The 20,755-nt window shown below is 44.3% G+C and overlaps 1 protein-coding gene across 4 annotated transcripts in view; it reads left to right on the forward strand.

The window, feature by feature from the left end:
* LOC143815894 (membrane-bound glycerophospholipid O-acyltransferase 2-like) overlaps window positions 1–20,755 on the forward strand; it is a 240,873-nt gene that overhangs the window by 106,240 nt on the left and 113,878 nt on the right. For all 4 annotated transcript variants that reach the window (XM_077295635.1, XM_077295637.1, XM_077295639.1 and 1 more), the window contains 2 exons: window positions 462–607; window positions 11,541–11,618. In XM_077295635.1, the coding sequence (XP_077151750.1) occupies window positions 462–607; window positions 11,541–11,618 (224 nt within the window). The remainder of the gene's footprint in view (window positions 1–461; window positions 608–11,540; window positions 11,619–20,755) is intronic.

A 20,755-nucleotide genomic window follows, 5' to 3' on the forward strand; every position in this document is an offset into this window, starting at 1 on the left:
GCTTTAATGTATTAACTCTATGGAAGTTCTTATTTAAATCCAAACTGGCTACTTTAAACTTGACGTATCTCTTGCATATGTGAACTTTGTGTAAAGGCGGCATGTATGGAATTGTTTATCCTAAAATGATTTTGACAACTAGAGTTGGGGGATTGGCTATGTATGATGATACTGATTTAATTACATATGGGTGTACTACCCAATTGGGCAGTTGAATTCTGTATTTGTATCTCCATTTTCACACTATTTTAGATTTTTTTGTAAAGTTGATTCATTTTACCTTTCTGCATTTGCTTCCTTGTTCTGTTTGGATTTCCTATTGCTTTGGGAAGTGCCTTTAATTTAAGCTTTCATTTGTAGGTTTATCCATGAGAGTAAGTTGATGAATACTATGTATAAGATTTCATTTAAAATAAAACTGTATTTACACTATATTGATGCACTTTTTTTTTCTTTTTCAGCGACTTTTCCTTATTGGGCAGCTCTCTGCCCTTATTTTGGCTTTTTTGTTTCGATACTGCCTGCCTCCCTCCCATTGTGGTCCAAGAGTCAGACATGGCGTGGCCACCTTGCTTGGAATCTGTCTTTCAGCCTACTGCTTTGGATGGTAAGATATTAGTATAAAACTGATATGAAAATAAAATTCTGTTCCTTCATAGAAGTAAAACTTTATAGTAAGTGATTACACTAACTTAGTCATATTCATGTATAAACTGACACATTCCAAATTGTTAATAGATGCCTGCATACAATTTATAGTTTTCCTGTTATGAAGTGATGAATTTTCATGATCTCCAGTGCCACTCTCTTGTGGTGAGCTTACTTATTTTCTGTCAAGTTAAAAGACTACGGAAGCTTGAATTCCACCAACACATACATACTTCATGGCCACAAAGCTGATGAAATAAGTACTGAACACATCACCAATTTTTTAAGTAAATATATTTCTCAAGGTCCTATTGACATGAAATTCTCACCAGATGTCGATAACAACCCATCCAATCCACAAAGGCAAATAAATCAAGCCATAGATATCCATAAATTAAGTTATGTGTAATAATGAGAAATGACAGGGATAAAGTATTGAACACATGAAGAAAGGCAGGTGAAAAAAGCCATGAAAAATCATGACACCAGCTGAAATCTATAAGTGATTAGAAAGCTATCCTGCCACTTAGTGAAAAATATCAGCTGGTTCAACTGATGGCCTATAAAAGGTGACTAATTGCCAAGGTGCCACACAAGAAACATTGCATAATAGGTAAAACCAGTGAGCTGTCACAAAACCTTTGAGCCTTATTGTTGCAAAACACACTGGTGGCATTGGTTACAGAAAAAATTTTAAACTACTGAAGATTCCCATCAGGGCTGCCACTAGGAATTTCGGGGGCCCCATACTGGCAAAATTTTCGGGGCCCCCTTGAGACTCCTCCCAGGCTCGACCCCAGCCCCGCCCCCACCCCTCGACCTGTCCACAGTGCCACCGCTCTCTTGGATTAAGTCCACTTCTCACCAATCACACATTAACAGTTCCCATCACCAGATCACAAACATAGCCAGCAGCTTTTGTTTTGGCCAAAAGATTTTTTAACCTGCCACCATGACAAGGTAGACTCTACTCTAACCTATTAAACATTTGTTAAGATATGCAATACAATTTAGGTATATTTTTACTTATTTTTCAATTTTTCAAATGACCAATAATATCACATACAAGGGACAAATACCACCACACCATGACCAGACAACATATTACCACCACAGAGTGACCTATAATACCACATACAAGGAACAAATACAGCCACACCACGGCAAGACCACATATTACCACCACATAGTGACCCAATACTACAATACTAATCATTAATAATAAAAACACAATACTAATATCACCGCATGTGCCATTATACACAGGAGATGTGTACTTAGTATGCAGTGTCTGTGTACAGGCAATACAGTGACATTGTACACAGGAGATCTGTATATAGTATACAGTGTATAGTGTCAGTGTACAGGTAACACACTGACTCGCCAGTGACATCTCTAGGTGAATTCCTTCATCATTGCTTTTCATCTTCATCCAGCACAGACCGCCATCACTTCTTCCAGCCAAGGCTCGTCTCTGCAGAAAATAACAGTTATCTAGAGCACCGCTTGCAAAGCACATTACTTATACTTATTTTTTCCCAACTTCTATACTACACTAGATGAAGAAAAAAAAAACATAGTGTAGCTTTGCACTGTAACAGGACCACCCCCCATTTAAAACATTTCCTCAAAAAATTAAATAAATACATCATTGTAATAATATCCCTTAATTAACCCCTATGGTAATAATATCCCCCATCCTGGCCCCCGTGTGTCTCATTCCTGGCTCCAGCCATATGTTCTCCCATCCTGGCCCCATATGTGCTCCCATCCTGCCCTCATGAGTATCCATTCTGCCCCATGTGATGTCCCATCCTACCCTATTTGATCTCCCCATCATGCCCCTTCTGATCTCCTCATCGTGCCCCATATGTCTCCATCCTGTCCCATGATCTTTCACCATGTGTCTACATCCTGCCCCATGTTACATGGTGCAGGATCATGGGGCAGGATGGAGACTCATGGTCCATGTGTCTCCATCATGCTGTCGAAACATATTGCGTCTTGCCGCTCTCAATAAAAAAAAAACAACTTTCTCCTTACCTGGCCGCGGTCCAGCAGTGATGTTCCCTCCAGGCATTGCAAGTGCGGTTTTGCCGGCAAATGATAATGACGTCATATGCTGGCGACGTGCGCGCTAAAGTCAGCTGCCAGCCTCCGATTTCCTGGTGGCTTAACTATTGCAGGCCTGCACAGCAATAGAGTTCAACTGAACCTGCCGCTGGGGCCCAGTGAGCAGAAGAGACTGGGTCCGATGCGGGCCCCCTCTGCTCATCAGTCCCCATACCCCAGTCAGGGCAGTAATGCCCTAATGGCGGCCCTGGTTCCCGGGAGTACTGTTGGGGCCATAATCCGGAAGTGGAAAGCATATATGTTGTGAATTTGGTTTCTGGGCTCCCCCGGTGGTTTCTGGTGGTACTGCACTTGTGTGCTTCATCTCCTCTGTTCACCTGTTTCCATCAGGATGTGGGAGTTTTCTATTTAACCTTGCTCCTCAGTCATTTCTATGCCGGCCAACAATGTTACCAGAAGCCTTTCTGTTGCATGTTCCTGCTCCTAGACTACTATCAGCTAAGTTGGACTTGTAGTCCTAAGTTTGTTTTGCATTTTTGTTCCAGTTCTCTGTGTTTGAATATGTCTGAGGCTGGAAGCTCTTGTGAGCTGAAATTGCCACTCTGGTGTCATGAGTTGATATTAGAGTCTTAAAGTAATTTCAGGATGGTGTTTTGAAAGGGTTTTCAGCTGACTTTGAAGTTCCCTTTTCTGTCTTCCTACTATCTAGTAAGCGGACCTCAATTTGCTAAACCTATCTTCATACTTCGTATGTCTATTTCCTCTAAAATCACCGACAATATATGTGGGGGCTACTGTCTGCCTTTTGGGGAAAATTTCTCTAGAGGTAAGCCAGGTCTGTATTTTCCTCTGCTAGGGTCAGTCAGTCCTCCGGCTGGCGCTGGGCGTCTAGGGATAAAACATAGGCACGCTACCCGGCCACTGTTAGTTGTGCGGTAGGTTTAGCTCACAGTCAGCTCGAGTTCCCATCTTCCAAGAGCTAGTCCTTTTTGTATGCTTTACTATGGTCTCTTGCCATTGAGAACTTCGACAGTTTGGCCGGCCAAGGGTTAAAATAATTGGCAGAAGAAAGGAGAGAAAAGAAGTCTGCAGAGAATTTTTTTTTTTTTTTTCCTGAGTTTGCTCATTAGTTGATTCACTAGCATCTCTGCTTACTGCAGCCTTCCCTCTCTCTCTCCTTCTAATCCTTGAATGGTTCTGATTTCACCTGATTAATATGGATCCTCAGAGTTTAGCTACAGGTTTGGATAATCTCGCTGTGAAGGTTCAAAGTTTACAGGATTTTGTTATTCATGCTCCTATATCTGAACCTAGAATTCCTTTACCTGAATTTTTCTCCGGGGATAGATCTCGCTTCCAGAATTTCAAACATAATTGTAAATTATTTTTGTCTCTGAGATCTCGCTCCGCTGGAGATCCTGCACAGCAGGTCAGGATTGTAATTTCCTTGCTCCGGGGCGACCCTCAGGATTGGGCATTTGCTTTGGCACCAGGGGATCCTGCGTTGCTCAATGTGGATGCGTTTTTCCTGGCTTTGGGGTTGCTTTATGAGGAACCTCATTTAGAGATTCAGGCTGAAAAAGCCTTAATGGCCCTGGCTCAAGGGCAAGATGAGGCTGAAATATACTGCCAAAAATTTCGTAAGTGGTCTGTGCTTACTCAGTGGAATGAGTGCGCCCTGGCGGCGAATTTCAGAGAGGGTCTCTCTGATGCCGTTAAAGATGTTATGGTGGGGTTCCCTGTGCCTACAGGTCTGAATGAGTCCATGACAATGGCTATTCAGATTGATCGGCGTTTGCGGGAGCGCAAACCTGTGCACCATTTGGCGGTGTCTACTGAGAAGGCGCCAGAGATTATGCAATGTGATAGAATTCTGTCCAGAAGCGAACGACAGAATTTTAGGCGAAAAAATGGGTTATGCTTCTATTGTGGTGATTCAACTCATGTTATATCAGCATGCTCTAAACGTACTAAGAAGGTTGATAAGTCTGTTTCAATTGGCACTTTACAGTCTAAGTTTATTCTATCTGTGACCCTGATTTGCTCTTTATCGTCTATTACCGCGGATGCCTATGTCGACTCTGGCGCCGCTTTGAGTCTTATGGATTGGTCCTTTGCCAAACGCTGTGGGTTTGATTTAGAGCCTCTGGAAGTTCCTATACCTCTGAAGGGTATTGACTCCACGCCATTGGCTAGTAATAAACCACAATACTGGACACAAGTAACTATGCGTATTAATCCGGATCACCAGGAGATTATTCGCTTCCTTGTGTTGTATAATCTACATGATGTGTTGGTGCTTGGATTGCCATGGCTGCAATCTCATAACCCAGTCCTCGACTGGAAAGCAATGTCTGTGTTAAGCTGGGGATGTCAGGGGACTCATGGGGACGTACCTTTGGTTTCCATTTCGTCATCTATTCCCTCTGAGATTCCGGAATTTTTATCTGATTATCGTGACGTTTTTGAGGAGCCTAAAATTGGTTCACTACCTCCGCACAGAGAGTGCGATTGTACTATAGATCTGATTCCGGGCAGTAAGTTTCCAAAGGGTCGTTTATTTAATCTGTCTGTGCCTGAACATGCTGCTATGCGGGAATATATTAAGGAGTCCTTGGAAAAGGGACATATTCGTCCTTCGTCATCTCCCTTAGGAGACGGTTTTTTCTTTGTATCTAAAAAAGATGGCTCTTTGAGGCCGTGTATTGATTATCGGCTTTTGAATAAAATCACGGTTAAATATCAGTATCCTTTGCCACTGCTTACTGATTTGTTTGCTCGAATAAAGGGGGCCAAGTGGTTCTCTAAGATTGATCTTCGCGGGGCGTATAATTTAGTGCGAATTAAGCAGGGGGATGAGTGGAAAACCGCATTTAATACGCCTGAGGGCCATTTTGAGTATTTAGTAATGCCTTTTGGTCTTTCAAATGCCCCTTCAGTCTTTCAGTCCTTTATGCATGACATTTTCCGTGAATATTTGGATACATTTTTGATTGTGTATCTGGATGATATTTTGATTTTTTCGGATGACTGGGACTCTCATGTCCAACAGGTCAGGAGGGTTTTTCAGGTTTTGCGCTCTAATTCCTTGTGTGTAAAGGGTTCTAAGTGCATTTTTGGGGTTCAAAAGATTTCGTTTTTGGGGTACATTTTTTCCCCCTCTTCCATTGAGATGGACCCTGTCAAGGTTCAGGCTATTTGTGATTGGACGCAACCCTCTTCTCTTAAGAGCCTTCAGAAGTTTTTGGGCTTTGCTAATTTTTATCGTCGATTTATAACTGGTTTTTCTGATGTCGCTAAACCGTTGACTGATTTGACTAAGAAGGGTGCTGATGTTGCTGAGTGGTCCCCTGCTGCTGTGGAGGCCTTTCGGGAGCTTAAGCGCCGCTTTTCTTCCGCCCCTGTATTGCGTCAGCCTGATGTTACTCTTCCTTTTCAGGTTGAGGTCGACGCTTCAGAAATCGGAGCTGGGGCGGTTTTGTCGCAGAAAAGTTCCGACTGCTCCGTGATGAGACCTTGTGTGTTCTTTTCTCGTAAATTTTCGCCCGCTGAGCGAAATTATGATATTGGTAATCGGGAGCTCTTGGCTATGAAGTGGGCTTTTGAGGAGTGGCGTCATTGGCTTGAGGGGGCTAGACATCAGGTGGTGGTATTGACCGACCACAAGAATTTGATTTATCTTGAGTCCGCCAGGCGCCTGAATCCTAGACAGGCGCGCTGGTCGTTATTTTTCTCTCGGTTTAATTTTGTGGTTTCTTACCTACCGGGTTCTAAAAATGTGAAGGCGGATGCCCTTTCTAGGAGTTTTGAGCCTGATTCCCCTGGTAATTCTGAACCTACAGGTATTCTTAAGGATGGAGTGATATTATCTGCTGTTTCCCCAGACTTGCGACGGGTCTTGCAGGAGTTTCAGGCGGATAGACCTGATCGCTGCCCGCCTGGTAGAATGTTTGTTCCTGATGATTGGACCAGTAGAGTCATCTCGGAGGTCCATTCTTCTGCGTTAGCAGGTCATCCTGGAATCTTTGGTACCAGGGATTTGGTGGCTAGGTCCTTCTGGTGGCCTTCCCTGTCGCGAGATGTGCGAGGTTTTGTGCAGTCTTGTGATGTTTGTGCTCAGGCCAAGCCTTGTTGTTCTCGGGCTAGTGGATTGTTGTTATCCTTGCCTATTCCGAAGAGGCCTTGGACTCACATCTCCATGGATTTTATTTCTGATCTCCCTGTTTCTCAGAAGATGTCTGTCATCTGGGTGGTGTGTGACCGTTTCTCTAAGATGGTCCATTTGGTTCCCTTGCCTAAATTGCCTTCCTCATCCGAGCTGGTTCCTCTGTTTTTTCAAAATGTGGTGCGCTTGCATGGTATTCCGGAGAATATCGTTTCTGACAGGGGAACCCAATTCGTGTCTAGATTTTGGCGAGCGTTCTGTGCTAGGATGGGCATTGATTTGTCTTTTTCGTCTGCTTTCCATCCTCAGACTAATGGCCAGACCGAGCAAACTAATCAGACCTTGGAGACTTATTTGAGGTGTTTTGTGTCTGCGGATCAGGATGATTGGGTTGCCTTTTTGCCCTTGGCGGAGTTTGCCCTCAATAATCGGGCTAGTTCTGCCACCTTGGTTTCTCCTTTCTTCTGTAATTCGGGGTTTCATCCTCGTTTCTCTTCCGGTCAGGTGGAGTCTTCGGATTGTCCTGGAGTGGATGCTGTGGTGGAGAGGTTGCATCAGATTTGGGGGCATGTGGTGGACAATTTGAAGTTGTCCCAGGAGAAGACTCAGCATTTTGCCAACCGCCGTCGTCGTGTTGGTCCTCGTCTTTGTGTTGGGGACTTGGTGTGGTTATCATCTCGTTTTGTCCCTATGAAGGTTTCTTCTCCTAAGTTTAAGCCTCGGTTCATCGGCCCGTACAAGATATTGGAGATTCTTAACCCTGTGTCCTTTCGTTTGGACCTCCCTGCATCTTTTTCTATTCATAATGTCTTCCATCGGTCATTGTTGCGCAGGTATGAGGTACCGGTTGTGCCTTCCGTTGAGCCTCCTGCTCCGGTGTTGGTTGAGGGTGAGTTGGAGTACGTTGTCGAGAAGATCTTGGACTCCCGTGTTTCCAGACGGAGACTTCAGTATCTGGTCAAGTGGAAGGGCTACGGTCAGGAGGATAACTCTTGGGTGACAGCCTCTGATGTTCATGCCTCCGATTTGGTCCGTGCCTTTCATAGGGCTCATCCTGATCGCCCTGGTGGTTCTGGTGAGGGTTCGGTGCCCCCTCCTTGAGGGGGGGGTACTGTTGTGAATTTGGTTTCTGGGCTCCCCCGGTGGTTTCTGGTGGTACTGCACTTGTGTGCTTCATCTCCTCTGTTCACCTGTTTCCATCAGGATGTGGGAGTTTTCTATTTAACCTTGCTCCTCAGTCATTTCTATGCCGGCCAACAATGTTACCAGAAGCCTTTCTGTTGCATGTTCCTGCTCCTAGACTACTATCAGCTAAGTTGGACTTGTAGTCCTAAGTTTGTTTTGCATTTTTGTTCCAGTTCTCTGTGTTTGAATATTTCTGAGGCTGGAAGCTCTTGTGAGCTGAAATTGCCACTCTGGTGTCATGAGTTGATATTAGAGTCTTAAAGTAATTTCAGGATGGTGTTTTGAAAGGGTTTTCAGCTGACTGTGAAGTTCCCTTTTCTGTCTTCCTACTATCTAGTAAGCGGACCTCAATTTGCTAAACCTATTTCATACTTCGTATGTCTATTTCCTCTAAAATCACCGACAATATATGTGGGGGCTACTGTCTGCCTTTTGGGGAAAATTTCTCTAGAGGTAAGCCAGGTCTGTATTTTCCTCTGCTAGGGTCAGTCAGTCCTCCGGCTGGCGCTGGGCGTCTAGGGATAAAACATAGGCACGCTACCCGGCCACTGTTAGTTGTGCGGTAGGTTTAGCTCACAGTCAGCTCGAGTTCCCATCTTCCAAGAGCTAGTCCTTTTTGTATGCTTTACTACGGTCTCTTGCCATTGAGAACCACGACACATATAATTTTACCATAAACTAGCCACAACCAGGTGCTCCCCACAAGATTTAAGACAGAGGAGTCCAAGAGCCAAGGGACTCCTGTGGAGGGCTACAGAAAAACCTGAAATAAGCAGGTACAATTGTTTCAAAGAAAATTATAAGTAATGCACTGAACCTCCACATCATGTATGCACACTCACAACACAAGACTCCATTTCTGAACATTTCAGCAAGACAATGATCCCAAACACACAGCCAAGGAATCTCAATTGGTTTTAGAGAAGGAAAATAGCTACTTGAATGGCCAGCCAGTCACCTGATGTGAATCCAATAGAAGATTTATGGAAGGAGCTAAATCTCAGAGTTAACACAAGGAACCCATGGAACCTTCAGGATTTGAAGAGAGTTTGAGGAAGAATGGGTCAAAATCACACTTGAGCAATGCATGCTACTAGTTTCTCCATACAGGAGATGTCTTGAAGCTGTCATCACCAACAAAGGTTTTTGTACAAAATTTTTATTTCTTCACAACTCTTGATGTATATTTATGTTAAAGTTCAGCTCCCTGACTTTGATGCGGGTTCTGACGCTGAGCCGACAGCTTTCTCCGCAATTGATGGCTTATTTAATTAACCATAAAGTGCCTTTAACAGTGCTCCACCTGTGGCTGTTAGCCTGTTAAATGCTGCTGACAGTGACAGCGGGATTTAAGAAGCGCCAGCAGGAAGTGTCACAAATCCATCTGCTCCATGATTACATTGTCATGACAGCCATGGGTCTGCAGAAGTGCCTGTCATTGTGAATCTCCTGTGAACGCTGGCTCATGGCCAGTGTTCATAGGAGATTGTGATTTTTGCTATACATAGCAGTGCTGAAGCACGCACTGTTACATATAGCACAGGTGATCGTTGATCGCAGCTTTGTCTACTAAATGAAATATTAAATAAAGTAAAAAAAATAGTTTTAAAAAGTACAAAAGTTCAAATCACCCCCCTTTTTGCTCCATTGAAAATGAAACAGTTAACCATACCAAATCTATGTATTTGTTTATGTTCAGAAATGTCCTATCTATCAAAATATAAAATAAATTAATTTGATCGGTAAACCATATAATGAGAAAAAATCATAACACCATAATTACTTTTTTCTGGCCGCCGCAACATTGTAATAAAATGCAATAAGAAGTGATCAAAACATTGTATCTACCCCAAAAATGGTATCGATGAAAAGTCAACTTAGGACACAAAAAATAAGCCATCACACAGCCCCAGATTTAAAAATGCTACGGGTCTTGGAATATAGTGACATAAGCAAAAAATGTTCTTTCTTACAATTTTTTGAATTTTTAATCCTCACTTAAACTTAAAAAAAAGATATATATACACACGTTTGGTATCTGTGTACTTGTACGCTTAAAATGAACATGGCAAATAAAAAATCTAAAACACACTCTGCAATCGCACTTAGAATTTTTTTTTCAATTTTCAAGAACAGTATATGGTAAAATCAATGGCGTCATTCAAAAGTACAGCTCCTCCCGCAAAGACAAGCCCTCATATGGCTATATTGACAGAAAAATTAAAAAATTATGACTCTGGGAAGAAGAGGAGGAAAAAACGAAAGCGCAAAAATGACAAAATCGCAAGGTTATGAAGGGCTTTAATAAATTTTAGTAAGCCTGTTCAATACTTTTTCCCCTTGTCATTTCTCATTATTATATATAATTTATGGACATCTATGGTTTGATTTATTTGCCTATGTGGTTTGGATGGGTTGTTACCGACATTTGTTGAGAATTTCATGTCAATAGCATCTTTTGAAAAATATTTACTTAGATTCTTTGAAGATATGTTATGCCTTATGGTGTGAACAATATTTTGTTGATATTTTTGCGGTTCAAGTCAATCTATACAATTCACGAAACCGCCTACTGTTCTGACATATTCTATAGGAATATATGGAGCCCATTTTACTGTATGGAGGACTATGTAGGGCCATTATGTTGTATGGAGGACTATGTAGGGCCCATTGTACTGTATGGAGGACAATGTGGGGCTTTTATACTGTATGGAGGACTATGTGGGACCCATTGTACTGTATGGAGGGCTGTGGGGGGATTGCAGTTGGGGAACCATGCTGGGATGGGGTCACCATACTTTGCCGGGGTGAATGGTGTACCAATAGGGTCATTAAACCGTGTGTGTGGAGGGTACTGTGGAGAAATTGACTGTGGGGGTATCTTACCGTGTTTGGCAGGCCCTTTTATTGGCATCATACTTTATTTTCTGTATTATTCAAGGTTTTTATCCATTGTTATCACATATTTAAATTAAGCCATTGGTCGATATGCTTTTACTGCTCTTACATAACATATTATTCCAGTATTCCCCATTTGTGATTTAGGTGTTTATCTTATTCTAAGATCTATTAATTAAAATGTACTTTGTTTGTGGGACAATGCCTTTAAGTTTTTCCACATGAAAAGTTTAATCATTATATTTGATAAGGAAAATCTGTCTCACTTGAAGACTTTTTCTTTTTTTGAAATCAAGTTTGGCCCGTGGGTTTGTCCAAGTTTTAAATTTTGGCCCTTTGTGTATTTGAGTTTGACATCCCTGCCCTAAGGGCACATGGTTGGAACTTTCGCTTTACTTGTAATGGTTATTACACAACAGACTCGTTTACTCGTAGACTATTATAACATTTTTATGCTATTTACAGTAATAATAAAAAATAATTTGCTACCTTGTTTAATTCTCTATTTGCTAGACATATTTCAAGCCTACAACAGTAGTTGTAAACCTATTTTTATCTCTTTACTCTGCAGGCTCACAGTATTTCTTGTAGGAGAGATTATCTTGAGTTATCTCATGCTCCTTGTGGTTGACCCTAGAAGAATTCAAATGTAAGTTTAAAGACAACAAATACAGAGGAGATGGTAGATACTTCTAAATAAGTGTTTTAGATTATTATTATTATTATTATTATTATTATTATTATCATCATCATCTTATATACAGTATACTGGGTAGACACAATAGGGTCTTGAAAACTGACTACTAATGCTTACTGTTTGGGGCTAATTGTTCCTTACACTGCACTCTCATGCTGCATCCTAGATTAGGCCACCCACTTCCTAGATTACACAATTTTTGCATGAAAGTAGTAGTTGGTCTAGAGTCGTGGTCCATTTAAATGATTTTAGCACCTTAGCAAGTTAGAATCAACGTTGTACAAGTGTATCTGTGCTTGGTTACTGGCCTGTTTAGACCTGCCGGCAAATAGTTGCCACTAGGTAAACACATGGCATCAATCAAATGCAAGCAGTTAGGAGGAGTTTGCAGGTCTCTTATCCAGCAACAACAGACTACCAACATAGCCACTGGATCAGGGTCTTGGGAATCTTTTTTGCTTAACTCTAGAACAGGCCAATTGACATACAATTGTTCTATTCCTATACACCATCATGATATAGTCCACACACCTTGTTTACACTGGGTGATGTGTGGCTAATAATCATTATTCCAGCATAAATGAACTAATGACCCAACAAAAGAGCTCTTACAGTAGGTTGCTCATTGGATGACCAACAACTTGTTTACCTGGGCCGATAATTAGGAACAAGAGTCCTTATGAACTCTAATTTGCCAATTTTTGGCTTGTCTAAATGCACAATAACATTTAATTTGAATAATTGACGTGTATGATTAGTTTATAATTGCAACCAAATGTTTTAGTTGTATTGGCTGGACACAATAGAAAATAAATGTGAAAAAGGGGTATTCCTGTTACTACAAATTCTTATATATCAACAGGATAGGTAATAACTAATAGAACGGATCCAGCTGCTGAGACCACCTACTCTGATGATTGGGGATAGTTAAGAGCTGCACTATGACACACCCAGAAAGAGTGGAGCATCAACGAGCATGGCAAATTGTCCCTGTTTTCAGACAGGGGAAACAAGTATCCCAATCTGTCAGGCAGCAGTAACTTCCAAGAGCTAGTAGTTACCATTTAGCCTATGGATAGGTGACACATTTTAGCACTTTATTGGGCTTTGCATGTGTGAATTTGTTACGTTAATAGAGATTATGGAAACTACCGAGAAAAAATCCTTAACTCCCATTCATCTCATTAGGGAGATCTCTGTTTTCCCATGGTGAAAATGGCTGAATAATGCCAATTCTCTAGATTGTAATAATTTTTATTTATATAGCACCAACTTATTCCTTAGCACTTTACACTTCAGAGGAAACGGTACAGATGATATCAGACATTACAACATAACACATAATTCAACACTTACAGTGACATGTAAAAGTTTGGGCACTTCTGGTCAAAATTACTGTTATTGTGAAAACTTAAGCAAGTTGAAGATTAAATGAACTCTAAAAGGCCTAAAGTTAAAGATTACACATTTCCTTTGTATTGTAGGCAAAATATATATATATTTTTTTTTCATTTTTTATTTCAATTTGAAAAATGACGAATAAGAAAGAAAGCGGTCCGATGCAAAAGTTTGAGCACCCTCAGAGATTTGTGTGCTCGGGTAATTTTGACCAAAGTTTCAGACCTTAATTACAGGAAAGATATATATATTGGTACCTTGTTAGCCAGTTGATAGAAATATATTTAGAATTGAGAGTCCTCAGTGGTTGATAACTTTTAATGGCTAACTGAAAAGATGGTAACAATTTGCAAGCTTTCGAGACTACTCAGGTCTCTTCATCAGGCACAGACTAAAGCAACATCTGAAGAATCACATATTTATACACAACACAGCACAGAGCTGTCATTATGGGAGAATGATAAACAGTTGTGTCCATAAATATTGGAAAGTTCCTAGATAAGGAGTGAATGTTTTGTTGTCCTCTGATTGGGGTCTGGTACTGTGTTATGAAGCCCCATAATGTCTTAGTGCAAATTCCTTAATTGATGTAAAAAGGCATAAATCCATGCGACACATTTATTCCTGTACGAAGTGTGTCAAAGGTTGTCATAAGTTTATACTCTCCTGTCTCTCTGAGATTTGAAGTTACCTTTCAATACAAGTAATTTCAGGTCCATGGTGCAATGATCAGACATACAGAAATGTTTGGCCACAGGTAGATCCATTCTTTTTTCTTTTATTGTGTGGTTGTGAGAATTTATCCTTGTTCTCAGTTTTTGCCCTGTCTCCCCAACATACAGACCCCCAGTTGGACATTTAGTACAAATAATTAAGTACACCACATTAAAAGTGACGCAGCTGAAAGTATCTGGTATCTTGCAGTCCTGATGTGAATTGGGGATCTTTATCTTGTCCGTGGTCATTATAAATAGACAAGTTTTACATTTTTTAAAGGTTCTTGCAGCTGTTGGAGAGGACAGGGAGCTTCTGACAATGATACTTCTTCTATTTGGGGCTGCCTAAAACACAGTAGTTGGGGGTCTAGAAAAATGGATTGTAATCGGGCATCTTTTTGTAGCAAAGGTTGTAATTTCCGTGCAGCTCCCCTTAGCACCTCCAGATTTGGATTGTAATTGAATACTAGAGGTATCCGGTTATTTTCTTCTTTAGCTTTGAAATATAGCAGATGATTCCTTCATATTCTGGTGGCTCTTGTAATCTGGTTTTCAATTGTACTTGGATGGTAGCCCTGATTCAAAAAGGTCTTTCTGAGGGTGACCAAGGTGTTCATCCCTATCCATTGGGTTGGAACCTATACGATTGGAAATGATGGCTTGGCTGTAGACAATAGAGTTTTTTATGTGTTTTGGATGGAAACTGTCCCATTTAAGGTATGTTGGACGCTCGATTGGCTTCTGATACAGGGATGTCTCTATTTCATTATTATGCAGCTTAATCATGTTGTCCAAAAAGTTAATTTCAGTACAGGAGTAGTTGAGTGTTAAGTTGATGGTGTTAGGAGTCGAGTTCCCGCTGCTGCACAGGGGAAATCTTGAACCATGTCTGCTGCGGTCTCCCATTCTGCATCAGCCGCAGTGGAGCCGGCTCAGCTGAGACATAAGTCCCAGCGTCTCACTGAATCTAATACTGTGCAAAGGGTTACTGCTGCCTCTCCAGGCTCTGCTATTGTACCCTGCACTGGTCTGCAGCGAGCAGGCTTTTCAGGGACTAAATCCTGCTTTGCACACACTGACCTAATAAATATATTCGGTGCGTTCCGCCAACCCTAACAGTATACTAGCACCAGGATCTGGCTAAGTAATGGCGGATGAACAGCGATTGCAGGGGTACATCCAGCTGCTGGAGGGCCGGTTGGCGTCTCTCGAGCGTGCAACCTCGGCGGTGGATGTTACCGCAATAGCTGTTCAGGCTGCTAGCGTGGCTGCAGCAGCTTTACCCACTGCCACCTCTGTTCCGACCTTATCTCACCTCCCGTTGCCTGAAAAATACTCTGGGGACAGTAAGTCCTGTAGGGGTTTCGTGAGCCAGTGTGGTATACATCTCGGGCTGCTGGCTGCACGTTTTCCCACAGAGCGGGCAAAGGTGGGATTCATAATCTCTCTCCTGTCGGGCAGAGCTTTGGAGTGGGCTACGCCGCTGTGGGAGCGCAACGATCATGTAGTGCGGAGTGTTCCTTGGTTTCTGGGCACTCTGAAACAGGTCTTTGTAGGACCTCAAGTCACCCATGATACAGCGCTCCAACTGCTGGCATTGTAGGGAGATTGAAATTGTACTACAGTCCTTGTATTTTTTCATATATCTTCCAGCCACTTTCTGCCACTTACATTGTGTTGTTTTATACACTGGGCCTGAGTTTTGGTTCAGTCTCCCCCCCAAAAAGGGAGATTCAAATTCTCACAAAGTGGATATACTACAGTCTTGTTAGTTTGTCGTACATCAACCAGCCACTTTCTGCCACTTTCATTGTGTTGTTTTATACACTGGGCCGGAGTTTTTGTTCAGTCTCCCCCCAAAAAAAGGGAGATTCAAATTCTCACAAAGAAGATATACTACAGTCCTGTTAGTTTGTCGTATATCAGCCAGCCACTTTCTGCTACTTACATTGTGTTGTTTTATACACTGGGCCTGAGTTTTGGTTCAGTCTCCCCCCCAAAAAAGGGTGATTCAAATTCTCACAAAGTGGATATATACTACAGTCCTGTTAGTTTGTCGTATATCAGCCAGCCACTTTCTGCCACTTACATTGTGTTGTTTTATACACTGGGCCTGAGTTTTGGTTCAGTCTCCCCCCAAAAAAAAGGGAGATTCAAATTCTCACAAAGAGGATATGTTAGGAGTCGAGTTCCCACTGCTGCACAGGGGGAATCTCGAACCATGTCTGCTGCGGTCTTTCATTCTGCATCAGCCGCAGTGGAGCCTGCTCAGTGGAGACGTCGGTCCCGGCATCTTGCTCAGTCTCACTCTGTGCAAAGGGTTACTGCTGCTTTTCCAGCTTCTGCCATTGAAGCCAGTGCTGGGAAGCGGCGAGCAGACGCTTTTGGGACTAAGTCCTGCTTTTCCCCTTCTGAGCATGCCCAGGGCAAGATCTCCCGTTGGAGATCGAGGGTCACATGCTCAGATACTGCAGCAGATCCCATTGGTCCTCCAGGAAGGTCCTGAAGGTGCTCAACTTCTGTGGCAGCCTCCCATTGGTCCTTCTGGGAAGGTCCTGTACATGCTGCAGCTATAAAAGGTTTGCATGGCCGCACGGCCATGCGCTAGTATACTCTTGTTTATGTGTGTGTGTTGTGAGTGAAAGTTGCTCATTAATCATCCCCTCCCTTGTGTTTGAATGCTCGCGTAAGGAGGATGATTGTAATCTAGCGCCCGACTTGTAACCAACACTGGTACACAAACAGCGTCTATTGCTGTGACTGCCAGTGCGGCGCCATGCGCTATCACCGCGCTTTCCAAACCCAAGTCTGGGTGGTTAGTGGTGTCCACCAGTGCGGCATCTCATGCACTCTTGTGCTATTAAATTATTAGTTTTGTTACGTGCGGTACTGCGGCCCTGTGACGCAACAGGGTTCACCTATTTCACACAGGGTGAAGCTAACTCGTGTGTATCCTCATTGTACCGCCATATAGTCCGTCATTGCTTAGCAGCAGGTTCCATCTCTGCACGGTGGACCCCGGGCTGCGAACGAACTTTATTCCTTTTCTCTAATTATTTGGTGCGTTCTGCTAGCCCTAACATTATACTAGTGCCAGGGTCTGGCTAAGTAATGACGGACGAACAGCGATTGCAGGGGTACATCCAGCTACTGGAGGGCCGGTTGGCGGCTCTCGAGCGTGCAACCTCAGCAGTGGATGTTACCGCAATAGCTGTTCAGGCTGCTAGCGTGGCTGCGGCAGCTTTTCCCACTGCCATCTCTGTTCCGACCTTATCTCACCTCCCGCTGCCAGAGAAATACTCTGGTGACAGTAAATCCTGTAGGGGTTTCGTGAGCCAGTGAGGTATACACTTCGAGCTCCAGGCTGCACGTTTTCCCACAGAGCGGGCAAAGGTGGGATTCATAATTTCTCTGCTGTCGGACAGGGCATTGGAGTGGGCTACGCCGCTGTGGGAGCGTGACGATCATGTGGTGCAGAGTGCTCCTCGGTTTCTGAGCACTCTGAAACCGGTCTTTTTAGGACCCCAAGTCACCCATGATATGGCGCTCCAGCTGCTGGCATTGACTCAGGGTTCGTCCATGGTCAGCCATTTTGCCGTCCACTTCCGGACATTAGCGTCTGAGCTGGAATGGTCGGATAAGGCCCTTATCCCGGTGTTTTGGAGAGGGCTGGCTGACCATGTGAAGGACGCTTTGGCCACTAGGGAGATTCCCGCCACACTGGAGGAGCTCATAGCTATATCAACCCGCATCGACCTTCGTTTTCACGAGCAAAGGTTGTAGCGAGCCCAGTGTAGGCAGAGGTTTCAGCTGGCTCCCACCTTCGCCAAACCTCAGGAATCTCCGGTCCAGGCGTCCGAGTCACATGAGGCCATAGAGGCGTTGCGTGCGGGATCTAAGTCCCGGTCTGCTCATGCACCTATGGTCTGTCATGTTTGACGGCAGTCAGGACATCTTGCCTCCAAGTGTTCTCAGCGGTCGGGGGAACATTGGCGTCTAGTGGTAGTTGGAGGAGGTACACTAGACACGGAGACGTTTTCCTCTAAATTGTCCTTCAAGGGGACAATAACCATAGGCCCATCCACTCTTATGGTAGAGCTTTGCCTGGACTCCGGGGCGGAAGGCAATTTCATGTCATCTGCTTTCGCCCAGCGTCACACGATAACCCTGGTGATGCTCACCAAACCTGTGAGCGTTCGAGTGGTAAATGGGTCGACACTACCCTCACAGATTACACATCAGACTATTCTATTCACTCTTTCTATGTCTCCATCACATCAAGAGATTATCTCCCTATTAGTCATTCCTGAGGGAATTGATGAGGTCCTGTTGGGGATACCATGGCTTCGCTATCATTCTCCTCATATAGAGTGGTCCTCAGGGAAAATTTTGGGATGGAGTAAATCATGTGAGGGTAGATGTCAGAGGGAGTGCGTTCAGGTTACTTCTACAGAGGTACCCGCAGATCTTTCCTCTCTCCCCAAGCACTATTGGTCCTATGCGGACGTGTTCTCCAAAAGGGCTGCGGAGACCCTTCCTCCTCACCGCCCCTATGACTGTCCTATTGACCTCTTGCCTGGTGCAGAGCCTCCCCGGGGTTGAGTCTATCCGTTATCTCTCCCGGACACGGAGGCAATGTCCCAGTACATTCAAGAGAATCTGGCAAGAGGATTCATTAGGAAGTCAGTGTCACCTGCAGGGGCTGGGTTCTTCTTCGTGCAGAAGAAGAATGGAGAACTACATCCATGCATAGACTACAGGGGTCTTAACGCCATCACCATTAAAAATAAATACCCACTACCCCTGATATCTGAACTTTTTGATAGGCTACGGGGAGCAAGGGTATTTACTAAGTTAGATCTGTGGGGTGCTTACAACCTGATTCGTATCCAAGAAGGGGACGAATGGAAGACGGCTTTTAACACCAGGGATGGGCACTATGAATATCTGGTGATGCCCTTCGGGCTCTGTAATGCCTCAGCCGTTTTCCAAGACTTTGTGAACGACATCTTCTGGGAGATGCTCACCATCTCGGTCGTAGTCTATCTGGATGATATTCTCATCTACTCTCTAGATATTGACTCCCATCGGAGAGATGTTCGCAAAGTTTTTGACCTCTTACGGGCAAACTCCCTCTACGCCAAGTTGGAGAAGTGTGTGTTTGAGCAAGAGTCCTTGCCTTTCCTTGGCTATATCATCTCTGCCCAGGGATTGGCTATGGATCCTGCCAAGCTACAGGCTGTGATGGACTGGCAAGAACCCCATTCTCTTAAAGCGGTGCAGCGCTTTATGGGGTTCATTAATTACTATCGCCAGTTCATCCCACACTTCTCAACTTTGGTAGCTCCCTTGGTTGCCCTCACCAAGAAGGGAGCAAATCCCAAGTAGTGGTCGGAGGAGGTCTCCAAGGCATTTCTCTTGATTAAGTCACACTTCACTAGCGCTCTCATCCTACATCGCACCGATGTAGATAAGCCATTTATTATGGAGGTGGATGCCTCATCCGTTGGTGTTGGAGCAGTCCTCTTCCAAAAGGATGCTCAAGGTCGGAAGTATCCTTGCTTCTTCTTCTCCAAGACCTTTTCACCAGCAGAGAGGAATTATTCCATCGCGGACAGGGAGTTGCTAGCCATGAAGTTGGCTTTCTCAGAGTGGAGACACCTCTTGGAGGGAGCTCGCTTTCCCTTCCAAGTGTTCACAGACCACAGGAACTTGGTGTACTTACAGACGGCCCAGCGGCTGAATTCTCGCCAGGCTAGATGGTCCCTGTTCTTCTCCCGGTTCCCTTTTACTCTCCATTTTCTCTCCGGGGAGAAGAACATTCGTGCCGATGCTCTCTCTCGCTCCATAGTGTCATCTGAGAAGGAGGAGGAGGAGCCTCAGCTTATTGTCCCTTATGAGAGCCTGAGAACTGTGGCTCCGGTTTTGCTAGAGTCTGTGCCCCAGGCAAGACTTTCGTTCCATCTAATTTGCGACCGGAGGTTCTCTCTTGGGCTCACACGACCAGGGTGGGTGGACATTTTGGGACCAAAAGGACATCTGAGCTTTTGGCGAGGACATACTGGTGGCCGCATATGGCCCATGACGTCGGGGACTATATTCGGGCGTGTGTCTTCTGCGCCAAGAATCGGTCTCCTCGGCAATGGCCTGCTGGGCAACTTTACCCCCTGCCGGTGGCAGACAGGCCTTGGGAGATGGTCGGGATGGACTTCGTGGTGGGCTTACCCAAGTCTCGTTACCTTCTGCACGGGCCTTGGCGGCGTTGTTCATTAAACATATTTTCCGTTTTACATGGCATGCCTGATAAAATTGTCAGTGACCGGGGTCCCCAGTTTGCGTCTATGTTTTGGAGAGAGCTCTGTCGTTTACTCAGCATAGAACTAAATCTCTCCTCTGCATATCATCCCGAGACGAATGGGTTGGTAGAGAGGGCCAACCAGACTCTGGTGACGTATTTGTGACATTTTGTCTCTGCTCTCCAGGATGACTGGGCAGCTTTGCTACCTTGGGCAGAATTTGCTCTGAACAATGCCGTAACCGATTCCACTGGGCAGACTCCTTTTCTCTTTAATTACGGCCAGCATCCGCGTGTCCCTGTGCCCATGCCCGTGTCATCCACTGATCCCAGGGTGGCAGACTGGGCAGTGGAGGCACGTGACATTTGGGACCGCACACAGGATGCCATTCGGGCTTCCAAGGAGAGAATGAGGGTTTCTGCCGATGCTCACTGGTGCCCCGCTCCGACCTTCGCTCCTGGCGACTTAGTGTGGCTCTCCGCCCGTAACATCAGGCTGCGAGTTGAGTCCACTAAGTTTGCGCCTCGCTACATTGGTCCTTTCAAGGTTCTGGAACAGTTTAACCCTGTGGTCTACCATTTGGTTATTCCTCCGCGCCTTGGTATCACCGACACCTTCCACGTTTCCCTCTTAAAGCCCGTCTATATGTCCCGGTTTTCTGAGTCATCTGCCGGGACAT

The sequence above is a fragment of the Ranitomeya variabilis genome, chromosome 3, assembly GCF_051348905.1.
Source record: "Ranitomeya variabilis isolate aRanVar5 chromosome 3, aRanVar5.hap1, whole genome shotgun sequence".
Taxonomy (NCBI): Eukaryota; Metazoa; Chordata; class Amphibia; order Anura; family Dendrobatidae; genus Ranitomeya; species Ranitomeya variabilis.